The sequence below is a fragment of the Aspergillus flavus genome, chromosome 3, assembly GCF_009017415.1.
Source record: "Aspergillus flavus chromosome 3, complete sequence".
NCBI lineage: Eukaryota > Fungi > Ascomycota > Eurotiomycetes > Eurotiales > Aspergillaceae > Aspergillus > Aspergillus flavus.
The window spans coordinates 4,435,920-4,461,607 of NC_092407.1; the positions used below are offsets into that span (position 1 = coordinate 4,435,920).

Below are 25,688 nucleotides of genomic sequence, written 5' to 3' on the forward strand. Positions count from 1 at the left end.
CAAAACCAGCCGTATATTCCGCCCCATACTAGCTTACCCTCTTTTTCGGAAACTCTGCTTGGGTCTCCGATGGCGCGACCAAGGTTAATGCAAAACGAAAGCCAATGTACCAACCCCGCATCGGAAATGTTGCGATGTTGCAATGCGACTTGCTGGCTTGAAGCTTGTCCCGGTTATCGGCCTGAAGTCCGATGGCGCTCGGGATTATACCTCCTGTGTCTGGAAGAAGATTTCCTCTTCTTTAATAAGTAGCGCTCTTCAAGCATCTGAGGTGTCAATTTTTCTTACATCTTCACCATCTTTTTCCCTTGACTCTAACTTACAGCTAGTCTACCTTGTTGTGGTGTCAATACGATCATGTATGTATATCCGATTATGCCATTCTGCCATGACAGCTAATTCCTCATCACAAGGGTCTATACAGCGTCTTTTGCTTTCTTCGAGGCTCTATGGGAGGTATGCACTCGACTCTCACGAACTTGACTATCTCATTCTAACTTGATTTCCCAGGCTGGTGTCACCCATGTCTTTGCCAATCTAGGGTCCGATCATCCCTCCATATTGGAGGCCATGGTCAAGGGCCAGAAAGAGAAGCCTGATCAATTCCCCAAAATCATAACCTGTCCCAACGAGGTAAGTTATTAAGCTTACAAATGGCATTGAGTTGTCCCTCAATTACTGTGGGTTTCCATGAATCCTCATCTCAGGCTAACCCCGCATTTACCCCACTCCACAGATGGTAGCACTTTCCATGGCCGATGGCTACGCTCGACTGACCGGCAAACCGCAATGCGTCATTGTTCATGTCGATGTCGGTACACAAGGATTAGCAGCAGCCGTACATAATGCCTCCTGTGGACGCGCACCCGTTTTGATCTTTGCTGGCCTCTCCCCCTTCACTATCGAAGGGGAGATGCGCGGCTCTCGCACAGAATACATTCACTGGATTCAAGATGTCCCCGATCAGAAGCAGATTGTTTCTCAATACTGTCGCTATTCTGGTGAGATTCGTTCCGGGAAGAATGTCAAACAAATGGTCAATCGCGCCCTCCAATTTGCGACGAGTGATCCCAAGGGTCCTGTATACTTGGCCGGTGCTCGTGAAGTAATGGAAGAGGAGATCGAACCATACAAGGTCAATCAAAATGTCTGGGGTGCTGTCGCACCGTCCGCATTGCCGGCTGAGGGGGTTGAGCTGATCGCATCGGAACTCGCTGCTGCCAAGGAACCGCTAGTGATTGTAGGTTATTCAGGTCGTGAGGCCAGGGGAGTGGAAGAACTAGTTAAACTGGCAGACACGTTCAAAGGAGTCCGAGTACTGGACACTGGCGGATGTGACATGTGCTTCCCTAGTGACCACCCAGCGTGGCTAGGAATGCGATTTGGTATCCACGAGGCCATTAAAACAGCAGATGTCATCCTTGTGGCCGACTGCGATGTGCCATGGATTCCGACACAGTGCAAACCATCTGATTCCGCCAAGATCATACATGTAGATGTTGATCCACTCAAACAGCAAATGCCGGTCTTTTATCTTCCTTCCATGGCTACGTTTCGTGCAGAATCGGCAACGGCATTTAAACAGATCAATGAGTACGTCGCCGCTAATAACTCACTAAAACAGACGCTTAACTCTGAAGAACAAACATCTCTTGGTAAGCGTCGTGAGGAAGAATACAAGAAGATCCGCCAAGGAATCGCAGACCTTGCTGTTGTACCATCGGGAGGTGGTAACACCGATCTTAACGTGTCCTATCTGATCAGCCAGGTCCGGGAGACTTGTCCGGCAGACACTATCTGGGCTATCGAGTCCGTAACTCTGACTACATTTGTAGCTGATCATATCGCTGCCACCTTGCCCAAGTCATGGATCAACTGTGGTGGTGGCGGACTTGGTTGGTCCGGCGGAGGTGCACTCGGTATCAAGTTGGCCACTGATCATGAAAATGGCGGTAAGAACAAGGGTAAATTTGTCTGCCAGATCGTGGGCGATGGCACGTACCTCTTCTCCGTGCCGGGTTCCGTCTACTGGATCTCGAGGCGGTATAACATCCCTATTCTTACTATCGTCCTGAACAACAAGGGCTGGAACGCTCCTAGGCGGAGTATGCTTCTCGTTCATCCCGAAGGTGACGGTTCGCGCGCGACAAACGAGGACCTCAACATCTCATTCGCTCCTACCCCTGACTACCCAGGCATTGCGAAGGCTGCTGCGGGAGGAGAGCTTTGGGCTGGGACCGCAACTACTGTTTCAGACCTTGCCAGGATGCTGCCCGAGGCTATCAAAGCGGTTCAAAATGGAACCACTGCTGTCTTGGAGGCTCAGTTAGACGGAACAGTTGGCAAGCATGTCAGCAAGAACTGATACTTCTCGTTGGGCTGAAGCAGGAGGGAAACGAAGTATCCCATTACCCCTTCTACTTCTTATGGTATATCAACTATAGAATTAGCATATGATCTCTATATCTAATTCTATACTCATATATAGAAATAACTTTCCTACTTCAGAATAATAAATGGTTATAGTGCCATCAAAATAGTGTTAAATAGGACTTGATAGAACTACCCAGAATAACAATCGGGTTCATAATTTAGGAGAAGGATTAACCAATTTCTAAAGTGTCTTTAGAAAATTCATAATGACTCTCTCGTAGAAAGCCCATCAGAGACGGTCTTGAGTATGGCCAAAAGAGTATGTATAAGTACACCAATAAGCCAACCATGTATATGGTTACGCCAACTCAACTCAGGCCAGACGCCTTGCCAGAAAATCAAAGATAACTTGATGTAACCTGAAGAAGGCACCTTGATGGCAATGCGTGTCGCCACCTTCGTCAGCTCCTAGACTGACGAACTCGTACTCACACTTTAAATGATTGCAAAGCAACTCCGGCTGACCTTTTAGGAAGTGATCATTTTCTGCGTCAAGAACCAGACAAGCGCTCACAATTTTCTGAGCTAGGCCTTCCAAGGTATACAGATTGACCGTGCGCATCAGCTCCGCCTCTGATGCCACCCCGAAAGTCCATTTACCGTTGCGCAGGGCCCACCGAACACCCGTGTCTAGAGACTGTGCACAGCCAAAAATAAAATTGGACAGTCCATCATATTCGTTTTGAACTAGTCTTTGCACAAAGGATGGCTGGTTGGCCCGAAAAGCAGACCCGAAATCGTACACTCCATCGTCCAGGATAATGGCCTGTGCTCGATGCTCCTGCGTGGCTCCTCGTGCCACCAGGTATCCGCCCATGCTCCAGCCGAAGATGGCTATAGCATTGGGGTCGACTTCCTTTCGAGTTAAGGCGAAGTCAACCACGGGGGTTAGCACGTTCTCCCAGTCGGGACGGAAGTAGAGGTGCTGTCGTCGTACAGCTGCACCTTGGCCGGGCCCATCGAAGGCGAGAAAATTGTATCCTCGTGCTAGAGCTGCAGCTCCAATCGCAAACCAGGCTTCGCTCGAAGTTGAGTCATAGCCACCGTTGAAGATAATAGTGCGTCGTGGACTGCCCGTGCCAGTCGGGCTGACAAAGTATCCAGGTAGTGTTGTCCCTTGGTAGGGAATCTTGATAGGTTCGTACCTATATACAGAGAGCTTCATCGCCTCCTCAAATGCGGTCTCTGATCGTTCATACACGAGCTGTGCCGTTTCGTCGTTGTCATAGTCATCGCGACAGAAGAACTCAGCGGTCCTATAGTAATTCGAGGCCCGCAGGTATCCCTCGTGGGCACTGACTGTGTTGTTGACTGATGCTGATTGCTCTGCACTAGTGAATGCTCGGTCGGCTGCTTTTTTCCATTCGACTAGCCAGTCATCCTCGTTTCCCGCTCGAATTTTGGAGGTGATCGCTATCACTTCTCCGAGGTCTGCTCCACCATAATTACTGTACCCTGCGGCGCGCAGGGTTTCATAACTGAAACACGCGTTGGACTTGAAAAAATGATCGATAAGCATCGTCGCCAAAATTATTGACTGATTATACACAAATCGACGTATTTAATGAGTAACGATAGAAACTTCAGACCAACATGAGAATAATCGTGATTGGAGATATTCTTAGGGAAGAACTTAAGCCTTAAGCAACTGATCATATGATAGGACTCGGACCGAGTTGCATAGAACACCAAATCGGACCGAGTTTTACAATCCTGCATCTCCACCCTACTCGGTCCGATAAGCAGCTCTACACAGCAAGATTTTACGAACGGTTGAGGTTAGTGCTAGGTGTAATGTGTTGATTTATAAGCCAATGATTTATGAGTTAATGGTTTAAAGATAGGGCTTGCTGGACTCGTCGCTTTGAATTTAATTACTCTGCATTCTGCAAACATTGAACAGGAGTGAGAGGACCCCTCGTTTAATTCTCGCCCTATCCAGCCTTTTGAGATCTTGCACAGCGTATAGATTGGTCCAAAAGGTTAAATTGCCTCCATAACTGAGATCCCTCATGCCAACGGAAGACGGTACTACACGTAGTTCAGATCTAGAACAGGGCTCTGATCCGAGCAAGACCATCAATGAAAGAGCCTTTGTTGAGACTACCCAATGGGATGAAGACGACCCGGCACATCCATTCAAGAGAAGTTTAGCGGCGAGATGGTTGACCGTTGTTATTGTATCTCTTTGCTCACTTTGTGTGTGAGTATCGTAAATTTGAAAACAGTCAAGTACTTGTCGGGCTGACATTGTGGCAGCGCTTGCACATCTTCCATATATACTACGACCTACGACCAAATTTTGGATGAATTTCACTGTTCACAAGAGGTTGCGACGCTGGGACTATCACTCTTCGTCTTCGGCATGGGTAAGCCATGTGTCTCAATTTTCGTTTGTCAATTACAGGCCATGGACTAAAATTACCTCTATTTAGGATTTGGGCCCTTGATACTAGGTCCCCTATCCGAGGTAAGGTCGTGTTTCGTGAGTTATCGAATGATGAAGGCTGACTAGTGACCAGTTGTACGGACGGAGAATCATTTTTCTAAGCTCCTTCACATTCTTCCTTATTTGGCTGATACCATGTGCTGTCGCGAAGAACATACAAACACTACTCATTTCTCGGTTCTTCAATGGCTTCGCTGGAAGTGCCTTCCTCAGCGTTGCTGGAGGTGCAGTTGGAGATATGTTTCCTCGGCATCAACTGGCTGCTCCTATGATGATCTATACTGCAAGTCCTTTTGTTGGACCCGAACTTGGACCTCTGTAAGTGCATCCCATAGAAACTTTCCTCCCTAGTTAGACATGCACTTACGAAATGCTGTTCCCCCTTTTACAGTTTGGGTGGCTTTATAAACCAGTATATAAATTGGTATGTATGAAGATGCAGTCTTCTGGAGTTGTTAGTAAAGGTTTGTGTTCTAACACAAGGATCAGGCGCTGGACATTCTATACCTTACTATTATGGGCCGCCACGATGCTAGTCTCGATTTACTTATTCGTGCCCGAAACCCATCATCCAGCGTTAGTAGACTACCTTGCGATCTGTCTAAATGTGCCTAACATAAGTTTCCCAGAATTCTAACGCAAAAGGCACGAGAGATCAGAAAAGAAACTGGAAATTCATGGCCGTTAGGACCAAGCGAGAACAACAACATCCCTCTGAGTGAACTTCTCCTCCGTTCTATCGTCCGACCTATTATGCTTCTGACGCTGGAGCCCATGTGCCTGAATCTTTGTGTATACTCTGCACTTCTGCTGGGCATACTTTATCTATTCTTCGGCGCATTTCAGATTGTCTTTGAGTCTGTATATGGGTTCGAGCTATGGCAGCGAGGACTCACTTTCCTGGGTCTCCTGGTCGGAATGGTGTTAGCCATTCTCTCCGACCCCTTTTGGCGTCGAAACTACCAGCGTCTAGAGAAAGATCATCAAAATCCGGAAGCATCTGGATTCGATCCAGAATGGAGACTTCCTCCAGGTACCAATTTCCCCTAACTTTCTAAATCTTCCAGCACACATTAATCTGTAATATCTCCCGGGCATGCAGCTATAGCAGGGGCACCATTAGTGACAATCGGGCTTTTTATATTCTCATGGACAACTTACCCAAGTATTCACTGGATAGTGCCAATGATCGGAAGCGCGCTTTTCGGAGCTGGGTAAGTAGCCCCAAACAACGTGCATGCCAACAAACTTCCACCACACCCACTGAGAACCCTGAAGTGGCAATCCATGACAACGATAACTGTGTTAACCACTATACAACAGGACAATCCTCGTTTACTCTGGCATTTTCACCTTCCTGGTCGAAGCCTACCCACGTTACGCCGCCAGCGCTTTAGCGGCAAATAGTTTTACTAGATCGACCTTCGCAGGAGCTTTTCCATTGTTTGGGACTCAAAGTGAGTTTGAATTCCCCTTGAAACATATGACTGGTAGGAGATTGAAACTTACCTTGACTTTTATTTTCTAGTGTACAACACATTAGGGCTAAATTGGGCTTCGTGTCTACTCGCGTTTCTTACTTTGGCAATGGTGCCGTTTCCGTGAGTTGTTCTTCTATGCTGGCCATCGACTGGGAAGATATTTTCATTACTGACATGCTTGCGGATGATAGGTACGTTTTCTATAAGTACGGGGCTCGGATTCGGAAGAAGAGCCGGTTTAGTTCCTGATCGGGGACTCTTCTACCCAGAACTACATAGGGCTAGGGCAAGCTAGCTAGGGTCATTGGAATTCGGAATAGTCCGAACGAAAATAATAACTAGATCAATAAAAGACCAAAAATAGATTAGAGAAAAAAGATAAGGAGTACCCTAGTGCACACATGGGTGTCGACACTGCGGGCGGAAAACACGTCTACATAGTTAATTAACAAGCCATAGCCTTGAAATAAGCGCCGGGGCACAGGCCCGAGGCCACCGTAATCATACCCAGATGGGGGCGGAGGATATAGTAATAATTGACCTCAACTAAGACATTTAGTCACACTAGAGGACGATTAGACTAATCATATATTCCGACCGCAACCCACTCGCCCATAACCTCTAACCCTACTCCTAGACCGTACCAATCTCTTAGAACCCCGGCGCTTCAATCTACTCGTCTTTACTTCATCCACCGCTGAAACTACATTCAATACTGTAAGTTACGCGTGATATCCTAATGGAAGTCAATATTCTGTGAATTAATATCCGGCAATCTAATAGTACAGTTCCTGGTGTTGCATCAATACATATAGCAACATGAAGAGTGAACAGCAAGACCACCCTAATATTTCCCGTAAAATTTGGACGCGGAGAGCCAATGAGGAATTTGTGGTTTTTATGGTGTCGATGTTTATTGCCATGGAGCTCGAGGGCCTTGTATTTGGCTATGAGAGATCGGGGAAGAGTGGGAGCTACACTTACTGGTGCCTCCGTATGTTTATTATGGGTTTTATTAACTGGCTCGGTCAAGTATTGTATAAAAGGTACAGAGGTGTGTAAATATATATAATATGTGCTTTTTGGAAGAGCCGTGAAGCAACAGTCATCAAAGCCAATTCACATAAGAAAAAAGTGCTACATGTGGTGAGCTACGACTACTATTATTTTCGTGATAGACCAAGGACCACAATGGCGAAGAATGGTAATATTGTGGCTAAGCAGGAAATTTGTGTTAAGTATTGGACATTTCAATACACTCAGTACATATGAAAAGGAATGTTCTGTGGGACAAAGTTGAATATATGTACATCTTCATAATACTCAAGGCTTTAGCCAGTAGTTTCCTCGTTGCATTCCGTCCTATCTGGTTCCACATTGTCGCAGTGGTAGTCTCTCTGACTGTTAAATGCGGTCATCTCAACCCCATTACTTTTCTCGTGAGTTGCCTCGGCATCGACGCCATTGTATTTGTCTAACGGCAGATAACTTCAATGAGATCGTTTTACGAAGACTCCTCGTTAGGAATGATTGGGAGGGTGATATAGTTGGCATAATGGGGCCCGAAATGGATATGGTTAAGACCTTTGAAGACAGCCTCCGCCCTAAATGCTACTTAGCCAACAACTCATAAATATGCCTTACGGCATTACTTCGTGATCAAGGGAGCCAAACCTGTCAATAGGATCGTCGTGACCCCAGATCCCAGTTCCTGCAGTGTCCCCAGAGCTCACCTCTAGCACAAGCCGGCCTCCAGTCTCGACGACTACATTAGTTGGCCACAATTCTATGTCCACGGGATACACCTCGCCGGGAATTACGGGTAGAACATCCGTGGAGTAGTAGTTGCGATACGGCAACCATGGCCGGTGGTGCGGGTGCTGAGGGTCGGTCCTGCGGAGAGAAACACGGAGCCAGCCCTTGGTGACTGGGACAGGGTCTCCGGTGGAGCCTGTGTAGGATATCTCATCACCAGATGGTGATATATGACGTAGACTGAGGAACAAGTCTAAATCTGAGGGCGAATTTCCCCAATTATCTCTGCTGACGGATACGTTGAGGTGAGCCATAATGTGCCCGGTAATTTCTGTTTCCTTTTCGAAGGGAGCCGATTGAAAAGTCAACATGTCAGAGGCATTTGCCTTGCCAAGCGCGCTGTAGGACAGTTTCTTTGGCGCTGGCTGGGGTGGCTGGTCACGCTGTAGGCCATTATCCGCTATTAAGTAAATGGGGGTGTATTGTGTCCTGGCCAATGGCCATTCCTTCTCTTTACGACGAAGGAACTGTTTTTCCGCTGTGGGGTTATTGTATCCGACGTTTCCCTTTCGAAGAATCAAATCTACTGGTGGAAGAGCCCCCTTTTTCGTCCAGCCTTCTCGGTCATGTCCCTTTAGCCAAGCATCGAGGAAGCTCCTTTGTATCTCTACTTCTTCAGGGTAGTAGAAAGGCAGATCATGGCGTCCAACAATGAATCGAAGATATTTGAATTCAGATCCAGACCAGAGATATCCCATCACATTTCCTCGAAGATGCAGAAGAATACCACCGAGATTAGCAACGCTGAGAAGGGGAACCGTGACATCTTCAAGATTGAAGTTCATCGACGAGATCTCTTTGTCATCGCGGTATCGCTGCTCATGCATTACGGCCTTGTGGCGGTTTGCATCTAACTCCTCGGGACTGAGGTCGCCATCAACAGTATCAGGACCCCAATTGCGCGCCGCTCTCCCCGGAAGCCCATACTGATTCGGCGCGACCTGACGCTCGTACCACATAGAGAAGAACTTATTTGAGAGGATGCCGCCATGCCGCAATGATTCATTGTAGGCGTCAGAAAATCCTTCCCATGGTACTATCGCTGCTAAGCCTTTAGGCTGCCGAGCCGCAACCTGCCACTGTGTGGCAGCATAGTAGCTGATCCCGAGGAGGCCGACCTTCCCAGAAGACCAAGGTTGGCTAGCAGCCCATTCGATAGCGTCACAGAATCCATCAATGGAGGTCGCGGATTTGACATGGACCTTGCCTGGAGACTGTCCGATACCAGGCTCATCCACTCGCACGACAATATAGCCGTGGTCGGTCCAGTACTGGGGTGTAGGCGTCTCCCATGCAGAATGCTCTGTCTGATGAGCTGGATCTACTTCTGCGAAGCTCTTAGGGTTAAACCTGTTAATTCATTGATTAGTACCATTGATTAGATAAAACAATTCAAGCATTAATAGCATAGTATAAAGGAAGCAAAACATTATATTTTTTAATCGTGGACACTTACTGCTCATAAGGGACATCCTTGCCGTACGGCCCGTACGTGACAAGAACGGGATACTTGTTTCCTTCTTCTGTCTCTCGCGGCTTATAAACGTTACAGCGAAGCAATCCCCCAGTTCTTAAAGGGATTGACACATTCTGCGCGAAGATATACGAATGTTTCGCTGTGTCGACCGTTTGGATGTCGCAGTATTGATTGAGCATTTTGATTTTTGCCGATAGGTTGCGCGGTATGGCCAATGATGCAAATGAGTAACGTACTCAGAATAATTAAAAGTAGTAGATCACTGTTGCCACAATGACATTTATAGCAGAGCGCAGAGGTACTATATACGAGATTTAAGACCCACAGTGCTGAACGGCGAGTTATCTACTGGTAAAAGCCGAACTCTCCGAGTCCGACTCCTCCGAGGCCGGTTACTCCGCCTCCTCGGCTATATCTCGCTCTAGACACAGATGAATGGATCATCGCTCAGCTGAAGAACCCGCATCCCTGCTGAAAGAGGTGTAAGGGTTCAAAGCCTGCAAACTGTTCAATTCCGGCTTCTGCGAAAGACAGATTATACCAGGGATCGTCTTGAGTTGCACCAGATGGTGTTGTGAAAGGCATATCAGCCGTCTCTATGTCCGATTGTTCAAAAATACAGTTATCGGACATGGTTGCCTGTTGGTTCTGCTGCATTGCATCGACTTCCAGAGTTCTCCGGTCACTCGCCCATTGATGCAGATGCTCGCCCGAGGGGCCTATCGAAGGTACCGATGCTTCGCGGGCGCTGGACTGCTCGTTATCTATAGAGTCTTCTGATACAGGAGCTGAGAGCCGTGATTTAGGTTCTGAAGAGTAGATTTCGCGGGCCGTGATGGCGTGTGGGCTGGTTAATTCGTGCTGTGTTCTGTAGCATGATAGATGTAGCTGCAACGCAGCGTCAAGCTTTTCCCACTGCACTCCAAGTGATTAGGACACGCCCATTTTAGAGTATTTAGAAATATGTACTCACAGAAAGCTGTAGAGCCCTCCAATAAAATCGAAGTTTGTTGAGTAAGCGAAGGGTCCCCTGGACAATCGACAATCTACGGCTCTCTGGAAGTGTTCCGGGGATAGGCCTTCGTGAGGTTTTGTCTTGAAAAGAGACCTCAGTAGCCAAGAACACAACACCTGTGATGAAAGCACCATATCCTACAAAAGGCGGTAAAAGTGTAATATCCCCTTTCCCATACATGTAAGGAGCTAAAAGAGCTTCGAATAACTCTGCATGTTGGGTGACCGTCTCGGCACTTTGCTTCACAATTTCTGGGTCTATTGTTGGCCCACGGTTTGTACCAGAAAACAAAGGAACAATCATTGAATGCAAAGTGATTTGACACTGGTGGTAAAGGGCACTGATAAAGAGCACCATGGGAGTATTTTCCATGCCACGGTCGCTCCGAGAGGTTGCTAGATCCCCGCTAGACATTTCATACTCATAGATTGACCTCGCTAAGTGCGAGAGTCTCTGCAGAGAATCAAGATTCCGAGCAATGCTAGAGGATGCCCAATCGCGGACCAAAAGCTGAACTTCGACCCTGTAAATGGAGACAGCGTTAGTATCAAGCGTCTAAATCTAAAGGAAACTAAATTCAAGGTTGGCAGTTATCCTTACCACACTCCAACCATCTTAACCAATGATGCGGCATACACAGAAGTGCGAGTACCTTCGTAATGAGATTCCACCAAACTTGAACACCAGTTATGGTCCATCTTTTCGTTCAAGACAACCTGATGGCCGGAAGCTATATAAGGTATAGCAGCAGGAAGTGGTATCATGGAAGCCTCTTGCCAGGCTAATCTGACATACGGTTCTGGCTCCATGACCATGCATGTGGATATCCAGCAAGCCCAGAAGCACCGACGCCTTGACTCTGTTTCGAGCGAGGAATCAGATCTTTCAACCCCATCAACAACCTTTTTGTTGTATCCAAGGAGATCACACGAACGGTAGGCCAGGGCTAGAAGAACATTAGCGGAAGATTTGTGATACCTGAAAATCCTCAAATTTATGTCAAGACGCAACTAGTCAGAGAAGAGAAAGACACAAAACCTACTAAGACATAAATGGCCGGTTCTTGGTTCACCAACCCCAAACCAATACAGTTGTAAACAATGAAGCGCTTGCAAAACCGTCAGAGATGGTTCAGTGTAGATCGAGGACATAGCTTCCCTCAGAGCTGACCTTGCCCATGGAAGACCACAGGAAGAATATGCGTTCAAAAGCTTCAACTCCGACCATTCCACTTGTTCCTCATTGTTGTCTTCATTTACTCGAGTAAGAAATCTTCAATATTATCTTAGCTCACCGGTTCAGACGTAGAGGCGATAACATACAGCGTAGCTAACGCAAAGAGCGCCTTGAGTAGGACCTCAGGAATCCTTCCATCGAGATACTGTTGGAAAAGAATAGGTTTACAAAACAGTACGGATGCATTGTAGATTCGCGTAAAATATATGTCCAGTAAGGACAGCCCAAGGGCTCGTGGTGGTAAAGGTGGCCTGACTACATCAGAAGTTAAGCCTTCTATGATCAAGTTCGTGTTTCGCAGGTGGGTTGGATATGATTCAGAAGAAACATTGATTGGCTCGACATCGACACCATCAGCAGAATAGCTGGGCCGCCCTCCAGAGCGTGGAGTACCTCTGGTTGACCTAGCAGCTTCATGGTATACCTGGTTATCGGTCTGAGTGAGGCTGTTTTTGTTAAGCGGCGTATGGTTAGTGGGGGACGCCAAACCATTAGACTGAGGGCTTAGATTGGCAGTAGACTCTTGAGCGCCAAGAGCGGATCTGTCAAGGGCGCTGACAATAACCCGGCGTTGGGCGAGTTGTTTGGCACTCTGGTCAGCTACTCGACGCACGCCCCGGGAGCTGCGGCGCAACTTCCGACCGCGGCGAACTGGGGGGCTGGGATAGGTACAATCGGCTTGTAGGCGCTGGCACCGGGCGCATGCAGGACACTCCCGACTACATTTGACCTGTCCCCGTGATTCAAGAGTTAAGCATCATATGATGACGATTCAAAAAAAGAAAAGGGGAATAGCTCACTTTCTGATCTCGACATCGCTGGCATGCAGTTATAGAGTGCTGCAAAGTGTGAGTCGCAGCAGATGAGCGTGCTTGCATTTCGCGATAGTCCCTATACTTGCTTGCACACAGGATGAGGAATGCTCTGGATGTCGGACCTCAGGCGAACGAGTGAGTCGGGCCGAGTTGACCTGTTTCTGTTTCTCACCGCTTTCCCCCGCTTGCTCTGTGCTCCGTATGTATGTACAAATTCTGCCTGAGTCCAGAGCCTTTTGTTGGGTACTAGATCGAGCTTCTCTATATTCGAGTTCATAGATCCATAAATTCACCGTTGAGCAGCGGGACTCATGGGCAAAACAGACTAAATGATAAATACCTTTCAACCCTTCTCAGTAATTGACTAGAAGGTTAGAGAACTTGACAGCACTGCTTCAATTAGCTTAATTCATCGGTTATCTTGAACCGTACTTCAATAGTGTTTTTACCATAACTGACTTTACGAATCTATGAAGGGTGTTAACAATCATCATCGTTTAATCTATATCAGGGACTGAGTAACCTAGTTTACTTAGCTACCAGTACATGATATAAGATAAGCTCTCTCAGACGTACGCGGAACCTAACACAATGTCGGCACAGATCTTAGGGCACTTGATTAATTTACCTTACTTATCAGCCGAGAATAGGTACATGGACTAGATTGGCCCCATCGTCAAAGTTATACCAAAGTACTGGGTACTAGAAGCCCTGTGCTGATGCGTTTTGGGGCATATATATAGAACCTGTGCATGGGAATGGGCCGATTGGCAGAATATATACGGAGTATATTCGTAGATTCCTCGACAAATAATATAATTTTATGTATTGGCACTACGATTCCAAGACATGAAGAAGCTTGCTATTGCTGAATTCCCTGCCTAGTACTACATGGTATCAAGGGTAGCCGTGAATAACCATGATCTCCGCGTCACCATAGTTTGGGAAGAGAGCTCGTGACACAGGGCGAATTAGTAATAAAATTGATTGGTATCCGATCCCGGCGGTAGCCTGGTCTATGCGCGCGGAGTTATACCCGGGTTACCGAGCATTACAGCCTGAGAGTGGTGATTATGCCGATGTTGTCGCATTCAATCTGTATTGTGATACCACACGTTACCATACTTATCTGTCCATCCCCGCGCCCTGCAGGTGATTTAAGGCGCGTTAAGCATCTGTCGGAACCATTCAGATGCTTGGATCTCTTTCTCAATTAGATAACAGAAACCCAATAACGGGCAATAATGGAGAAATGATATACCTAAAATAAGGGGTTGACAACTCAAAAGGATTTTGGCGTAATCGCTATCCCTCAATGGCGTCAGTACACCAATGTGAGCGGAAACCGGTCCGCTCGGCGGCGTTCCAAGCGGAGACAAAAAAAAAGGCGCTTATCGGTGTGTGTGACCTTTATCTTTCTTTCTCTGATTCATACCTACTTGTACTCCCGCTTTCCCCTACAATTGTTGTCTTTTCAGTAGGAGATTCAAATAATTATTCCTTTCCGACTTCTACAAAAGTATTCTGTACGCCAGTCAATCTATTAGGTGTAGCCTTTACCATACTGAATCCACTCAATCGCAAGCAATAGAGAAAATGAGCCCCCCGGCCGCTTTGGATAATGCGAATGGCTCTCCCGCGGCCCCTCTGACCGTGGAGGGTATTCCTGCCCTGAGGGCCAACAGCGCCCCAATTCCCAAGGGTGTTGCACCTGCGACGAGTAGTGATATGTTCAAAAGCCCGGTAAGCTCCTCTGTGGTAGATTAGTCCGGCTTTATGATTATGTGCTAATTGGAATACCATATTGCAATAGGCATGTTATACGAAGCCCAAAGCTAAACGCTGGGATCGTAAGTCTCTCGACAACGACCCTCTGCTTCTGAGCCGATGCTTTTCTCGATCACAAAATAGGGACTAACCAACTCTAGACATTCTCTCCACCGAAGCTAAATCTCGGAAGGTTTGTGTCATGCTATTGCTCAAGCGGGTTGGACTGACAAGCTAACTGGCTTTATGTGCTAGGTATCCACATTGAAGGGTGCCGCGAAATATTTGAAGAACCCAGGTAATTCCATTGCTTTTGCAAGCCATAGACGCTTCTAAAGTTTGTTCTCCAGGCCTCATATCTCTGGGTGGTGGACTGCCCTCTCCTGAATACTTTCCTTTCGAGGAGCTTGATATCAAGGTCCCCACTCCACCAGGATTTACGCCCGAAGCTACTCGCGAGTCTGGAACCGTTGTACACGCCGGCAAGAGTGATATTCGGGAAGGAAAGAGTCTATATGGTTAGTCGGCTTTCAGCCATTGTTCGCATCCGAGCTTTGAATTAACATTATGAAGATCTTGAGGTTGCTCTTAATTACGGTCAAGCCACGGGTGCTCCCCAACTGCTGAGATACGTCACAGAGCACACAGAGGTACGCTGGGCGATCTGAAGGACCGGAACGACGCTAATAAACACAGCTCATCCACAACCCCCCATACTCGGACTGGCAATGTTGTCTGAACTGTGGTAGCACCTTCGGATGGGATGTGGCACTCAGACTCTTTTGCGAACGGGGCGATTATATCATGATGGAAGAATATACCTTCTCTAGCGCACAGGAAACGGCCCTCCCCCAGGGCTTGAAGGTGGCACCTGTTAAGATGGACGAAGAGGGCCTTTTGCCCGAGTCCCTTGACGAGGTCCTGAGTAACTGGGATGAAAGCGCTCGGGGTGCTCGCAAGCCCTTCGTTCTCTACACTATCCCTACAGGACAGAACCCTACGGGCGCTACCCAACAGGCGGAGAGACGCAAGGCAGTCTACAAGGTTGCCCAGAAGCACGACGTTTATATTGTGGAGGACGAACCCTATTACTTCTTGCAGATGCAGCCATACGCTGGAGCTGATGGCGAGCCCGTTCCACCGCCCGCCAACCACGAAGAATTTATCAAGTCTCTTATCCCTTCCTACCTGAGCCTTGACACTGATGGTCGTGTGCTTCGGCTGGAATCTTTCTCTAAGGTTCTTGCTCCTGGCTCCCGGGTTGGCTGGGCTGTCGGATCCGAGCAAATCATCGAACGCTTCACCAGAACCTGCGAGACTAGTTCTCAGAACCCAAGCGGCATCTCGCAGCTTGTGCTTTATAAGCTCTTGGAGGAGCAATGGGGCCACGCTGGATACCTAGACTGGCTGATCAACCTTCGTATGTCTTACACGGCTCGCAGAGACTCCATGATGCATGCGTGTGAGAAGTATCTCCCCCGAGAACTTGCCCATTGGAACCCCCCTGCAGCAGGGATGTTTGTAAGTTCAGAGCTTTCCTGAATCCTTTATCCCTCATGACCAAGGCACTGACAAGAAACAGCATTGGATCGAAATCGACTGGCGGAAGCACCCGGGACTTTCGTCTGGCAAGACACGCGAAGAAATCGAGGAGGAAGTTTTCCAGGCCGCAGTTAACAACGGCGTGCTGATCTCTCGTGGCAGCTGGTTCAAGGCTCAAGGCGCGAGCGAGGAGAAGTTGTTCTTCCGTGCTACATTTGCTGCCGCTAGCTCCGATGCTATTGCTGAAGCAATTTCCCGTTTCGGTACAACTCTGAGACAAGAGTTTGGTCTGAACTGAGCTGGCAATTTAGAACACGCAAATTGGTTTAATGAGAGATGCATAGATAAATTGTAGATATTTGACCTGTAAACCAGATGCACTTAATAAGAGCTGTCTAAAAACTTAAATGCCATCGTAGCTGTAAGCATCAGTTCACAAGTTTGTGGACATATTTTCGTTGAGAGCCATACAGTAGAAAGCACTGCCTTCGCACGGCAAAATAATGTTCCGCGTGGACCAGTGGTAACGTGACATGTCTGGAACTTCGATGGAACGTTTCTTGTGCTTCTCCGTAGAACCCCAACAATGACCAATCTTTTCTGATGATCAAGGACCTTGTTCGGCCATAATGTTCTATTTTCTTCTTTTAGACCTTATGGTGTGATTTTTAATAGATTGTGATCCTCATTCTTTGATTCCTTACACCTCCTTCCTTTCAAACACGTTGATTAATTAGAAGATCGTGAAATACTATAGTAATTAGATTTGGATATACCCATGATCAATTGTGTGGTAAGTCAGCTGAAAGCCTTGAAGATTATCGTGGAATCCTTTTCTACAACATTTCCCACATTGTATACCCCGTAGGTGGTGTGCATGTAACTACTGTTTTCCCTCTTGATCCTTGTGGCATGAGAATGAGTTTCAATGCAAGATAGATACTCGATTCACAATGTGAATAGCGGGGAACTCTTTTCTCTTATCTATTTCACAACCATAATTTTACGCCCGCTTGTACCAGCTTTATCTTCATTCCCTGTATTCCCTGTGTCAATATAGATACTGCGACTATTTCCATGGTCCCATGCTAACACTAGGGATATCAGTTGTTGAATATTGCCTGTTACTACAATAAAGCGGTGTCAATTCTTTCATGGCTGGTCACGTACAGAAGCTCTTTCATCTTGGTGAACTATCGGCCGAATAAGTCCTTCCAGCGTAACAGCGATTGGACGGACTCGCCTACCATTATTCCTGATTTGGATATCACTGCACTGTATACCAACCGTGACCGAGAGTGAATTGCAGTGACAACCCGCCACCTCTCAGTCTGGTGATCGGCCAATTGATTGGTTTCACGCTAACGTTAGTGCCCGCTCTTAGCGCGGCTGGGATTATCTTCGCTGCCAGTGCCAATCTTGCAATAAAAGCATCGACACCTTGATTCCATCGCTATCAACTTCAGGGCTTTCAGCCCGTATAAGAGGAACATCGCCAGAGCTAATATCTCGTGGAAGGTGCTGGTGTATTGTGAAGTGTCGGTTGTATTGTTAGATCAAGTAGACCTGTTCCATGACCCCCTTCTTAGGGATCGTCCGTCGTTGATGTATTAGAGCAGATGCTGCGTGGCATTGAGTTCTGGATCATCTCATAGCAATCTTTCTACACCTTAGAAAGAAGTTGTGTCTCGATAGAAGCGCAGGTCAGTATGCCGACTTTCGTTCCTTTCCCCCTCCTCGTTTCTGCTCTGTTGTTGTTTTCCCTCCCTGCTGTTTCCCCTCCTTCCTATTTCTTCCACCCGCCATACATGATAAGCCTGGAAGATCAGGCGCGTATTCCTTCATCCATGTCCTTGTTTACCATCCCACTATATCGTCGTTTCACGGAAGCTTTCAAGGATGGGTGGCTCAAAGGTCGCAGAGAACCGAAGATGCGCCTGCCGGTTTGGCCTTCTTCTGACCATCTGGCCCGTCGTATGCTGACTTTTACCTCAATGCAGAGCTAAGGCTTATCCGGAAGGTTTAGCGCGTTTTGGCTTTGGGGTCTCATCTGAGCTTGAACAGAGAGTGCTGCATAACGAGAAGTTTGGACAGCCGTTAGAAAAGACATTCTTTGCACCTGGTAGCAGTTTCGCTTCAAAAGAAGTCTGTCCCTGTGAACGGACCCGTTGCATTTGCTCAAAAGCGCCTCGTGACCCTTTCCACACTAGTTCTTCGAGGCACCTCCACTCGCCTATTGTAAAACCATTCAAGAGCGCATCGAGGAAGGCCAGTAAGTCGATAGGCTCTCTTAGCCTAACTTCGGCTATCAAAAGTCTTTTTGGTCACGGGAGAAGAAAACCCGAGTTAAAAGATCAAGGCGACTTCTGGGAAAGGTATTACCAATCCTACAGAGAAGGGCCACCCTATCATACGCGACAAGTCTCAAACCCACTTTCTCCAGCGCGCCTCAGGAAACGAAAACCACGCTCAACAAGTGACCCTTTACATAGAAGATCAGGCAGTGTTGGGCAGAAGTGTTACTCCCGGCCCGGAGAAAGTGAATTTCCCATCTCGCAGTCGTCGCAGTATTCCTCGCCTTACCACCAAACCTCCTACCCCGCCGACTATTTCTCACTCTCTCCACACGACGAGCCTATTGACGAAACAGCTCCAATCCAGAAGCTGAATTCTCGGGGCCTGGCCGAAGAGCAAGCAGTCAAAAGCCAGGACTCGTTACTTCCTCCAACACCGGAGCCCTTGAGATATTGCGATCTGCGTGAAAACAAGACAGTCTTTCCCAAGCCCTCGATCTCTACCATGGATCCTCCTCGTGGCTCTAAGTTCCTGGACCCGACGTCTGCCATGGCCGCTATTACGAAGCACAAAGCAGAGGCCATCAAGCTTGCGCGTGAGCAGGGCGTCGCGGTCCAGGAGATGTGTCGTAGAGCGAAAACTGATACTCCCCCGTATGAATTCGAGGAGTTGATTGGCAAAGGTGCTTATGGTCGCGTTTACAAAGGCCACCAACTGCCCTCGCGCAAAGTGGTTGCGATCAAAGTCATGGATATTGATTCGTTGGACTACAAGAGTGTTCGGGACTTCCGCGACGAATCTATAAAAGACTTCATTCATGAGACGAAGGTCATGAAACAGGTTAAAGATTCAGGAGCAAAGAATATCAACGAAATAATTGAAGCTATCTCTATTCACTCGCAGCTGTGGTTGGTGTGTGAGTACTGCCCCGGTGGAAGCGTCAGGACATTGGTAAGTCTGCACTTTCTTACCCCCCTTATAGCCCACCGTGCTTTTTCTTTGATCATCTGGTGTCCGGACGACCGAAGCTTGCTTATTACTTCAATTGCTGATTATATAAGATGAGAGCTACGGGTGATCAACTGGATGAAAAGTTTCTCATCCCTGTAGCCCGTGAGCTTGCTGCTGGCTTACGTGCTATCCACGACGCTGGCATCATTCACCGAGATATCAAAGGTAAGATCGATTTTGGACAGTATCAAACCTACGGACGCTAATATTCTCACAAAGCGGCCAATATCCTGATTCACGAGGAGGGTCGATTGCAAATTTGCGACTTCGGTGTGGCTGGAGTGCTACAATCACAGTTGGACAAGCGGTCGACCTGGATTGGAACACCCCACTGGATGCCACCAGAGATGTTTTCTACGCGCGGCGAAGCACACAAATATGGTAGCGAGGTTAGATTTCCTAGTCTCTGACATAGCATGACATACTAACCGGGATAGATCGATGTATGGGCCTATGGCTGCACGCTGTTCGAAATCGCAACGGGAAACCCCCCGAACTCAAATTTGCGAGAGCGAATGCAGATAGGAAGACAACTTAACCGCGTCGCTCCCAAATTGGAAAATGCCAAATACAGTGAAGGGCTTAAAGACATTGTCTCTTATGTGTTAGAATCAAACCCTTCTAATCGACCAACCATGGCAGACGTACAATTGCATGCATATATTGCGGATACTGAGGAGGCCTATCCCACATCGTCTCTGAGTGAGCTAGTGCGAATCTATTATCAGTGGTCGCAGCGGGGAGGACAGCGGATCTCCTTATTCCACCCTGGAGGCGCAGCGGCCGCGGAGATGCCAGGCACAACTATGGACTCAGATAGCGACTGGAATTTCAGTACCACTGATGGGTTTGAACGAAGATTCTCTGTCATTGACCTTGACCAGATAGCTGCATCTTTGGCAGAGATGGAGGACGAAATTAGCACTACTAATATGCAGCCTCCACGAGAATCATTCGACGATCCGGCTGAGCGGGCAATGACCAAGGAAGACCAAGCTAACTTCGATGAGCGTGTCCGACGAGGCGCCGAAGCTATGGAGGGACTTTTCAATGAAGAGAAACCAAGCTATACGTACGAGACAAAGAATGATTTTGTCCCCATTGAGGAAAAGCAGCCGGTTTCCGACTTACCTCTCCGCACCGAAACCGATCGCTCTTCCGTCACTTCGACCTTTATCGATATTGACATTGGCTCATTTGATTCCTCGCACTATGCAGCTGGAGCTTCGTCGGCGCAGCCTTTTCAACTTGCTGATGCAGATACTATCAAGGCGAACAGATCTAGTGGTCGTCAATCCCGCAATCCTAGTGATAGTCGTTCCCGCTCATCAAGCAGTGATGTCAGTAACCGTGAAATTCAAGATTTGACTTACCAGCCCCAGAGTGGCCCGCGACCCCCAACAATGGATTGGAAATTCCCAGTTTTCATGCAAGCCCCGGAGCAGGAACCCCAAACGGAATCCCAAACGGAATCCCAAACGGAATCCCAAACGGAATCCCAAACGGAATCCCAAACGGAACCCCAAACGGAACCCCAAATGGAAACCTCGCAGGAACCGGCATCTGTGGAGCCTGAATCCACAGCAAGGCGTGCAACGATGGATTGGACCTTTCCTGTCATGACGGCGGCTACAGGCGAGGACCAGGATGGTAACGTGGATGATATGGATAACAGTCGTTATGATACTCTAAGGGCACCGGTTCTAGACCTTGAGCCTGCGGCGCCGATGCGACCCACTAGTATTGGGGAGCCTGGTGATTCTCGGCCATCCACATCGGCATCCACTCATTCTCGTGCTAGTGTGTCGATAAGCTCGGATACTGACTATGACCCGTTCCGATTTGATCGGCCTTCCACTCCACCGGGCGGCATTCCACCGCAACGGCAAATCTTGGAAAATGACTATCCAGAACTTCTAACATCTACTGATGACCAGGATGATGATCAGTCATCTGTGTTAGACGGACCTGGACCAGATGAGGAGGAGAGCCACCCCGTTTGGCAAGATAACTCTGGCGTATCAGATCCGACTCTGCAGTCCGAGCCATTCCCGACTGCCATCCCAACAAAGGACTTAGAGCCCAACCCTCCGTTTGCCGGAAGGGATGACTCTCCATCATCCGAGCCATTACCCACAGTTCGACGCGCTCCACTTCCAAGTGCACTCGATGGAATGGAACCTATTCTATTCCCTGATCTTGTGCCTCCTCGACTTGAAGTGATGCATGAAGGGGCAGATGAGGGTGATGTGACGGCCGAGATGGATCGACTATTAGGTGATTTGTTGAGTGCGCTCTCAGCCACGGGTGAGGCACTTTCGCGCACTAGGTTCGGACCAGAAGTCGCCAATGGAAAGAGCTCGACGCCTGAGATTCCTGAGTAGTTCTTGGCCTTGGGTTGGTCGTTATTTTTGCTAATGGATGAATGCTCTCCTGGCGGACATGGAGGTCTACGACTCACGACTTGTTCATTTGCACAATCGATCTTTCTTAATGTCGCGATTGCCTACAATGGTGGCTAGCATTCAATTCATTTGGGAGCCCTGTAAATTATTTACATCTCGGTGGCTATCTTATTTGGGTTCCTCGGCGGTAGTCTGATCACAGCAGGCTGTTGTACCCGAAGATAAAAGGACAAACATCAAAAATACGTCAGAAGTAGGGAGGAAATAATAATAAATGAAAGAAAATAATGGACTCAGTCGGATTATCGCTTTATTTTTGAGACACTTGTCATCATCTAGTCTACTCTCCCCCCAATCTCGTAATTCTAAAGTCAGCACACAATCCCAAATGATCGGTAATCCACACTTCCTCCCCTTTCTCATCCTCGGTCTCCTCATCGCTCACATCCGGATATTCGATCCAAACCATTTCACCAGCTCCAATCCTCTCCAGCCTCTCCACCTCCAACCCACCACAAAACAGAACCTTGTCCATACGAGAACATCCAAACTTCTCCCTTAACCAATTGGGAATCTGCTGACCCCACGTGAAGCTCTCCTCCGTGCCATCCTTCCCACCAAGAACCAGAAACGCATCGCGGAGCGCACACTCATTCGGCGCGGTGAGATCCTCAGGCGCGAAGGCATTGAGGTCACCGGCTAATATGGCCGCGTGCGGAGTGGGTAAGTCTGTCTCTCCTGGTCCAGACCCATGCATGAACTGCGAAGCGAGATGGAGTTGCATCGGTCTGATTGGGGGTTTGGAGAGGAGACTTTCGAGGTGGGTGTTGCAGAGACGAAGGGTTCCTGGATTCTGCCTTAGCATATTTCTACTCAAAAACACCCGAAGCATAAGGCGTCTCTAAAAGAATAAAGGAAAAAGAACAATAAGAGAGAGAAAGAAAAAGGACTATACCAATCTCACCACCAGTTTCTCCTCCCTCTTGACAATCCAAGTCCACGAAAAGCCCGTCTCTCTGCATTCTAGACGTCGAATACGGGACCCTAAAAACCCGCTGTACATGACACCGTCTATCGATCAGTGTCGTCGTTCCGTAGGACCCTCTCCACTGTGTATGGTTCAAATCGGTAATGAAGAAGTGATCCTGTATCCATTTTGTTTGTTGGATGATGGTTAGATCGTTGGGGACCATTTCTTGAAGGAAAATTATATTTATTGGTGTAACGTCGTTATTTTTGTCATCGCTGGGTTTGAGGAGGACTTTTGAAAGATAGTTTAGGCCAGCTTGAGTCCGTTCTGCTTTGCAGGGCTGCTGAAAGTCGATATTCCAGGTTGTTAGGGTGAAGGTTTTGAGAGGAGTTGTGTTGGTGTTTATTGTAGTTGTAGTTGTAGTTGTGGTTGTGGGTTCCACGGTGGAGTCTGTTTCAACCGGGCTCCATGTCTGGGTAGTGTGGTTGTAGCTGTAGTACAGTTGTGGGTCTGGCATATCGGGCATGATGGAGCCTTTTGGAGATAGCGCTTGGAGGCGCTTGAAGATGGAGATTGGCCGTTGGGTCATGGTGAAGATAATTTGTCGCGATGTTTGGTGAGGAGAGAGGTTTAGGAATGGAGGAGCATGAGATGTTATAGTAGTACATACTGTTGTGGGGTCACTGACTGCCAACAAGTTCCAAATGACATCGGGGTATATTTTCGGTTAGTCAATTTCTGGGGGTAGACCAAGTGACTGTCCAATCAGGTTCTTGGGATGTGCAGGTCCAATGTGTGGAATGTAGTAGACATCCGTTTCCTGGCATATTTGACTGTGGCAGTTGAAAAGAAGGTGGTCCTATTCTTGAGTATAATAGTACTCTGCTACATTCTAAGTATGTGCATTTCTTTCTTTGTCCTTGACAACATCTTTCCTATCTAGTCCCCATGGTGAGCTTTGTATAAAGCAGTTCACCATCCCTATTAGTGGCCACTGTTGAGAACATCATTTTATTATGTATGGTTGCCACGGCATCAAGACACGTACGCATGCTATATTGGTGCAGTGTCTTCACGTCCAGTCACGTCACGTCCTTTCTCGGCGATGAGCATTTGTTTTCTTCTCATTAGAGATGTGACCTTCCTCTCTTTGTCCTCATTGTTCCTGCTGGATTCGCCAACCTACACCCACAATGGCTTCAATCGCCAGCAGGTCATCTCTCTTCGAGTCGCCGTTAGTTCCTAGATCACCTCAGCAGTGGAAGGGCGCTCTACAGGGCGTCAAGCTTCTGTATATCCAGCGCCAGTAAAAACAATGTGCTGCCCGAGCCACAGAGCTGCTTGAGAAAGCAAGAGAACCAGTATGTATTTATGTCTGTCCCATACAGGACTAAGACTAATATAGAGCAGCTGCATCCCGTCTACAAGACATATCTCTACTTCTACAGCGCAGTTTGCTACGAGGAGATGGGGCGAGCCGCTCACAAGTACTCCAGCACCAAGGTTCCATTGTTGCAAGGCGCGTTAGACCGGTTTGACATCTGCAGCACAGTTTTGCCCTCTCCCATACCAATATCAAGCCGTACTTCGGAGGGGTCGGACTTCCCCTCGCTGGGAAAATCCTCTTCGCCTTCTGAGTTTTCAAACAGTCCATCACCCGTATCTAGCCTTGTGACCAGCATCACAGATATCATCGACAGAACCATTCAGTGGAAAGAAGAGGACCCGTTCATCTCGGACAGTGATTCCTGTTCAGATACGGACATTGTGGTCGTGAACAAAATTGCCGATGACATAGCAAATCACCTTCTTGTTCCTCCTCCATTGACTTTCAGGAAGTCTTCAGATGAGATTCTCCCACTTACGGCAGTCACCCATGATCCAGGCCACACTGCAGCTCGGAGCGAGAGACCAGACCGAGCTCGTTTGCCTCCTCCACTGCCTATAAAGATTGTCCCTCGTACAGCCTCAGGCAAATACAAGAGAACGGTTGATTCACCCCTAAACAACAGAGATTCCCGACTATGCACAGATGACTTACTCATCGATCTAAGCCAAAAGAAGAGTGAACCTGCGACCCCACACTACAGTGATTCCATCAGGCGCTACAATAGTAGTATCCGATCTCTGCGGTCTCAAATCGACTCGAGCATGAACTCAATTCATGTGCTGATTGATGAAGTCGAAGAGAAGCAGCATACCCGCAAAATGGCCAAGACTATCAAGCGATCGGCATCTTTCTGGAGTTTCAGTCCTATCAAAGGTGGTGATGGATGCTGGGAGAAAGCTGAAGTTCCGAAACGTTCCCCGGGCAAAGAGACTAAGCAGGAGAGAATTGAACGACTACGCAATGAAGGATGGAAGACTGTGGGACTGCGATCTGCAGCGCGAGGATGGAAAGGAGGAGAGTACTACAAGGCCTATTGCAGTTCTATTTTGGATGAGCTTTACTTGGAGTCGTGAGTGTTTTATTCTGGGCCGGAGTGACAGTTTGGATGCCGGGGGTTTGCCGAGGTATGGCTTAGCTATTGGTGTCGATAGGTCTGAGTCATAAAAGATGTCTTGTATGAGTATTGGAGGCTATGTTGGATGATATTGATTCATGGAAAAGTGCATGAAAAGTTGCTATTCAACACTATGTCTTGGGCCACTATTGCAGTATTCAGTCATGGCAACCATTAACCCAATGAAGCAATCAAAAGCTCGCCATAATAAAGTGCAGGCTAACAGTCCCATTCAACATCGCGAGTTATAAAATCCTAACTCATAAGTTGACCCACAACCATCGCTACCCAGTTCTGTCATTCGTCTCCACCCCATTGAATATAGTCATTTTACCCTTTCTCTACACCTCCTGTCAACGCCTTCCTTAAGCCTCAGTGTCTTTTTACAGCTACAATCTTCTTTTAGTAAGCTAGATTTTGGGTAGTTTTTCTTATATTACTCTCATTCTCCCACCACAACCAGCAAGACTTTC

The 25,688-nt window shown here is 47.7% G+C and overlaps 9 protein-coding genes across 9 annotated transcripts; 5 read left to right on the forward strand and 4 right to left on the reverse strand.

Annotated features, from left to right (window-relative positions):
- Positions 1–142: 142 nt before the first annotated feature.
- F9C07_2231548 (acetolactate synthase) lies at positions 143–2,365 on the forward strand (the record flags this gene model as incomplete). Its single annotated transcript, XM_041285546.1, has 5 exons — positions 143–273; positions 330–359; positions 414–456; positions 511–633; positions 737–2,365. The coding sequence occupies 5 exons, from the start codon at positions 143–145 to the stop codon at positions 2,363–2,365; spliced, it is 1,956 nt and encodes a 651-aa protein (XP_041145246.1).
- A 381-nt stretch (positions 2,366–2,746) lies between these two features.
- Positions 2,747–3,952, reverse strand: F9C07_7558 (Alpha/Beta hydrolase protein; the record flags this gene model as incomplete). The annotated part of the gene is made up of 1 exon (XM_041285550.1): positions 2,747–3,952. The coding sequence occupies one exon, from the start codon at positions 3,950–3,952 to the stop codon at positions 2,747–2,749; it is 1,206 nt and encodes a 401-aa protein (XP_041145247.1).
- Positions 3,953–4,052: 100 nt separating this feature from the next.
- Positions 4,053–6,819, forward strand: F9C07_2282610 (MFS transporter). The gene is made up of 11 exons (XM_041291389.2): positions 4,053–4,636; positions 4,693–4,802; positions 4,869–4,903; positions 4,956–5,200; positions 5,274–5,306; positions 5,372–5,458; positions 5,512–5,915; positions 5,985–6,096; positions 6,206–6,339; positions 6,411–6,483; positions 6,555–6,819. The coding sequence occupies exons 1-11, from the start codon at positions 4,446–4,448 to the stop codon at positions 6,610–6,612; spliced, it is 1,482 nt and encodes a 493-aa protein (XP_041145248.2). The 5' UTR covers positions 4,053–4,445; the 3' UTR covers positions 6,613–6,819.
- Positions 6,820–8,003: 1,184 nt separating this feature from the next.
- Positions 8,004–9,834, reverse strand: F9C07_7560 (Alpha/Beta hydrolase protein; the record flags this gene model as incomplete). The annotated part of the gene is made up of 2 exons (XM_041291402.2): positions 8,004–9,528; positions 9,635–9,834. 2 exons carry the CDS (start codon positions 9,832–9,834, stop codon positions 8,004–8,006), a joined length of 1,725 nt encoding a protein of 574 aa, XP_041145249.2.
- A 268-nt stretch (positions 9,835–10,102) lies between these two features.
- F9C07_2202197 (uncharacterized protein) lies at positions 10,103–12,784 on the reverse strand (the record flags this gene model as incomplete). The annotated part of the gene is made up of 6 exons (XM_071509532.1): positions 10,103–10,570; positions 10,629–11,193; positions 11,271–11,616; positions 11,713–11,942; positions 11,993–12,636; positions 12,707–12,784. The coding sequence occupies 6 exons, from the start codon at positions 12,782–12,784 to the stop codon at positions 10,103–10,105; spliced, it is 2,331 nt and encodes a 776-aa protein (XP_071365281.1).
- Positions 12,785–13,352: 568 nt separating this feature from the next.
- Positions 13,353–16,519, forward strand: F9C07_2282612 (L-kynurenine/alpha-aminoadipate aminotransferase). Its single transcript, XM_041291390.2, has 8 exons — positions 13,353–14,464; positions 14,535–14,571; positions 14,650–14,681; positions 14,744–14,786; positions 14,839–15,006; positions 15,062–15,138; positions 15,185–16,009; positions 16,071–16,519. The coding sequence occupies exons 1-8, from the start codon at positions 14,318–14,320 to the stop codon at positions 16,326–16,328; spliced, it is 1,587 nt and encodes a 528-aa protein (XP_041145251.1). The 5' UTR covers positions 13,353–14,317; the 3' UTR covers positions 16,329–16,519.
- Positions 16,520–17,739: 1,220 nt separating this feature from the next.
- Positions 17,740–21,720, forward strand: F9C07_2202199 (PAK-related kinase; the record flags this gene model as incomplete). The annotated part of the gene is made up of 7 exons (XM_041291391.2): positions 17,740–18,004; positions 18,057–18,175; positions 18,241–18,302; positions 18,523–19,276; positions 19,387–19,501; positions 19,556–19,725; positions 19,774–21,720. 7 exons carry the CDS (start codon positions 17,740–17,742, stop codon positions 21,718–21,720), a joined length of 3,432 nt encoding a protein of 1,143 aa, XP_041145252.2.
- Positions 21,721–22,028: 308 nt separating this feature from the next.
- On the reverse strand, positions 22,029–23,425 carry F9C07_2282614 (endonuclease/exonuclease/phosphatase family protein). The gene is made up of 2 exons (XM_071510570.1): positions 22,697–23,425; positions 22,029–22,587 (listed from the first exon to the last, which is right to left on the reverse strand). Exons 1-2 carry the CDS (start codon positions 23,298–23,300, stop codon positions 22,082–22,084), a joined length of 1,110 nt encoding a protein of 369 aa, XP_071365282.1. The 5' UTR covers positions 23,301–23,425; the 3' UTR covers positions 22,029–22,081.
- Positions 23,426–23,430: 5 nt separating this feature from the next.
- Positions 23,431–25,626, forward strand: F9C07_2153755 (uncharacterized protein). The gene is made up of 2 exons (XM_071509250.1): positions 23,431–24,072; positions 24,122–25,626. Exon 2 carries the CDS (start codon positions 24,179–24,181, stop codon positions 25,172–25,174), a length of 996 nt encoding a protein of 331 aa, XP_071365283.1. The 5' UTR covers positions 23,431–24,072; positions 24,122–24,178; the 3' UTR covers positions 25,175–25,626.
- Positions 25,627–25,688: the final 62 nt, after the last annotated feature.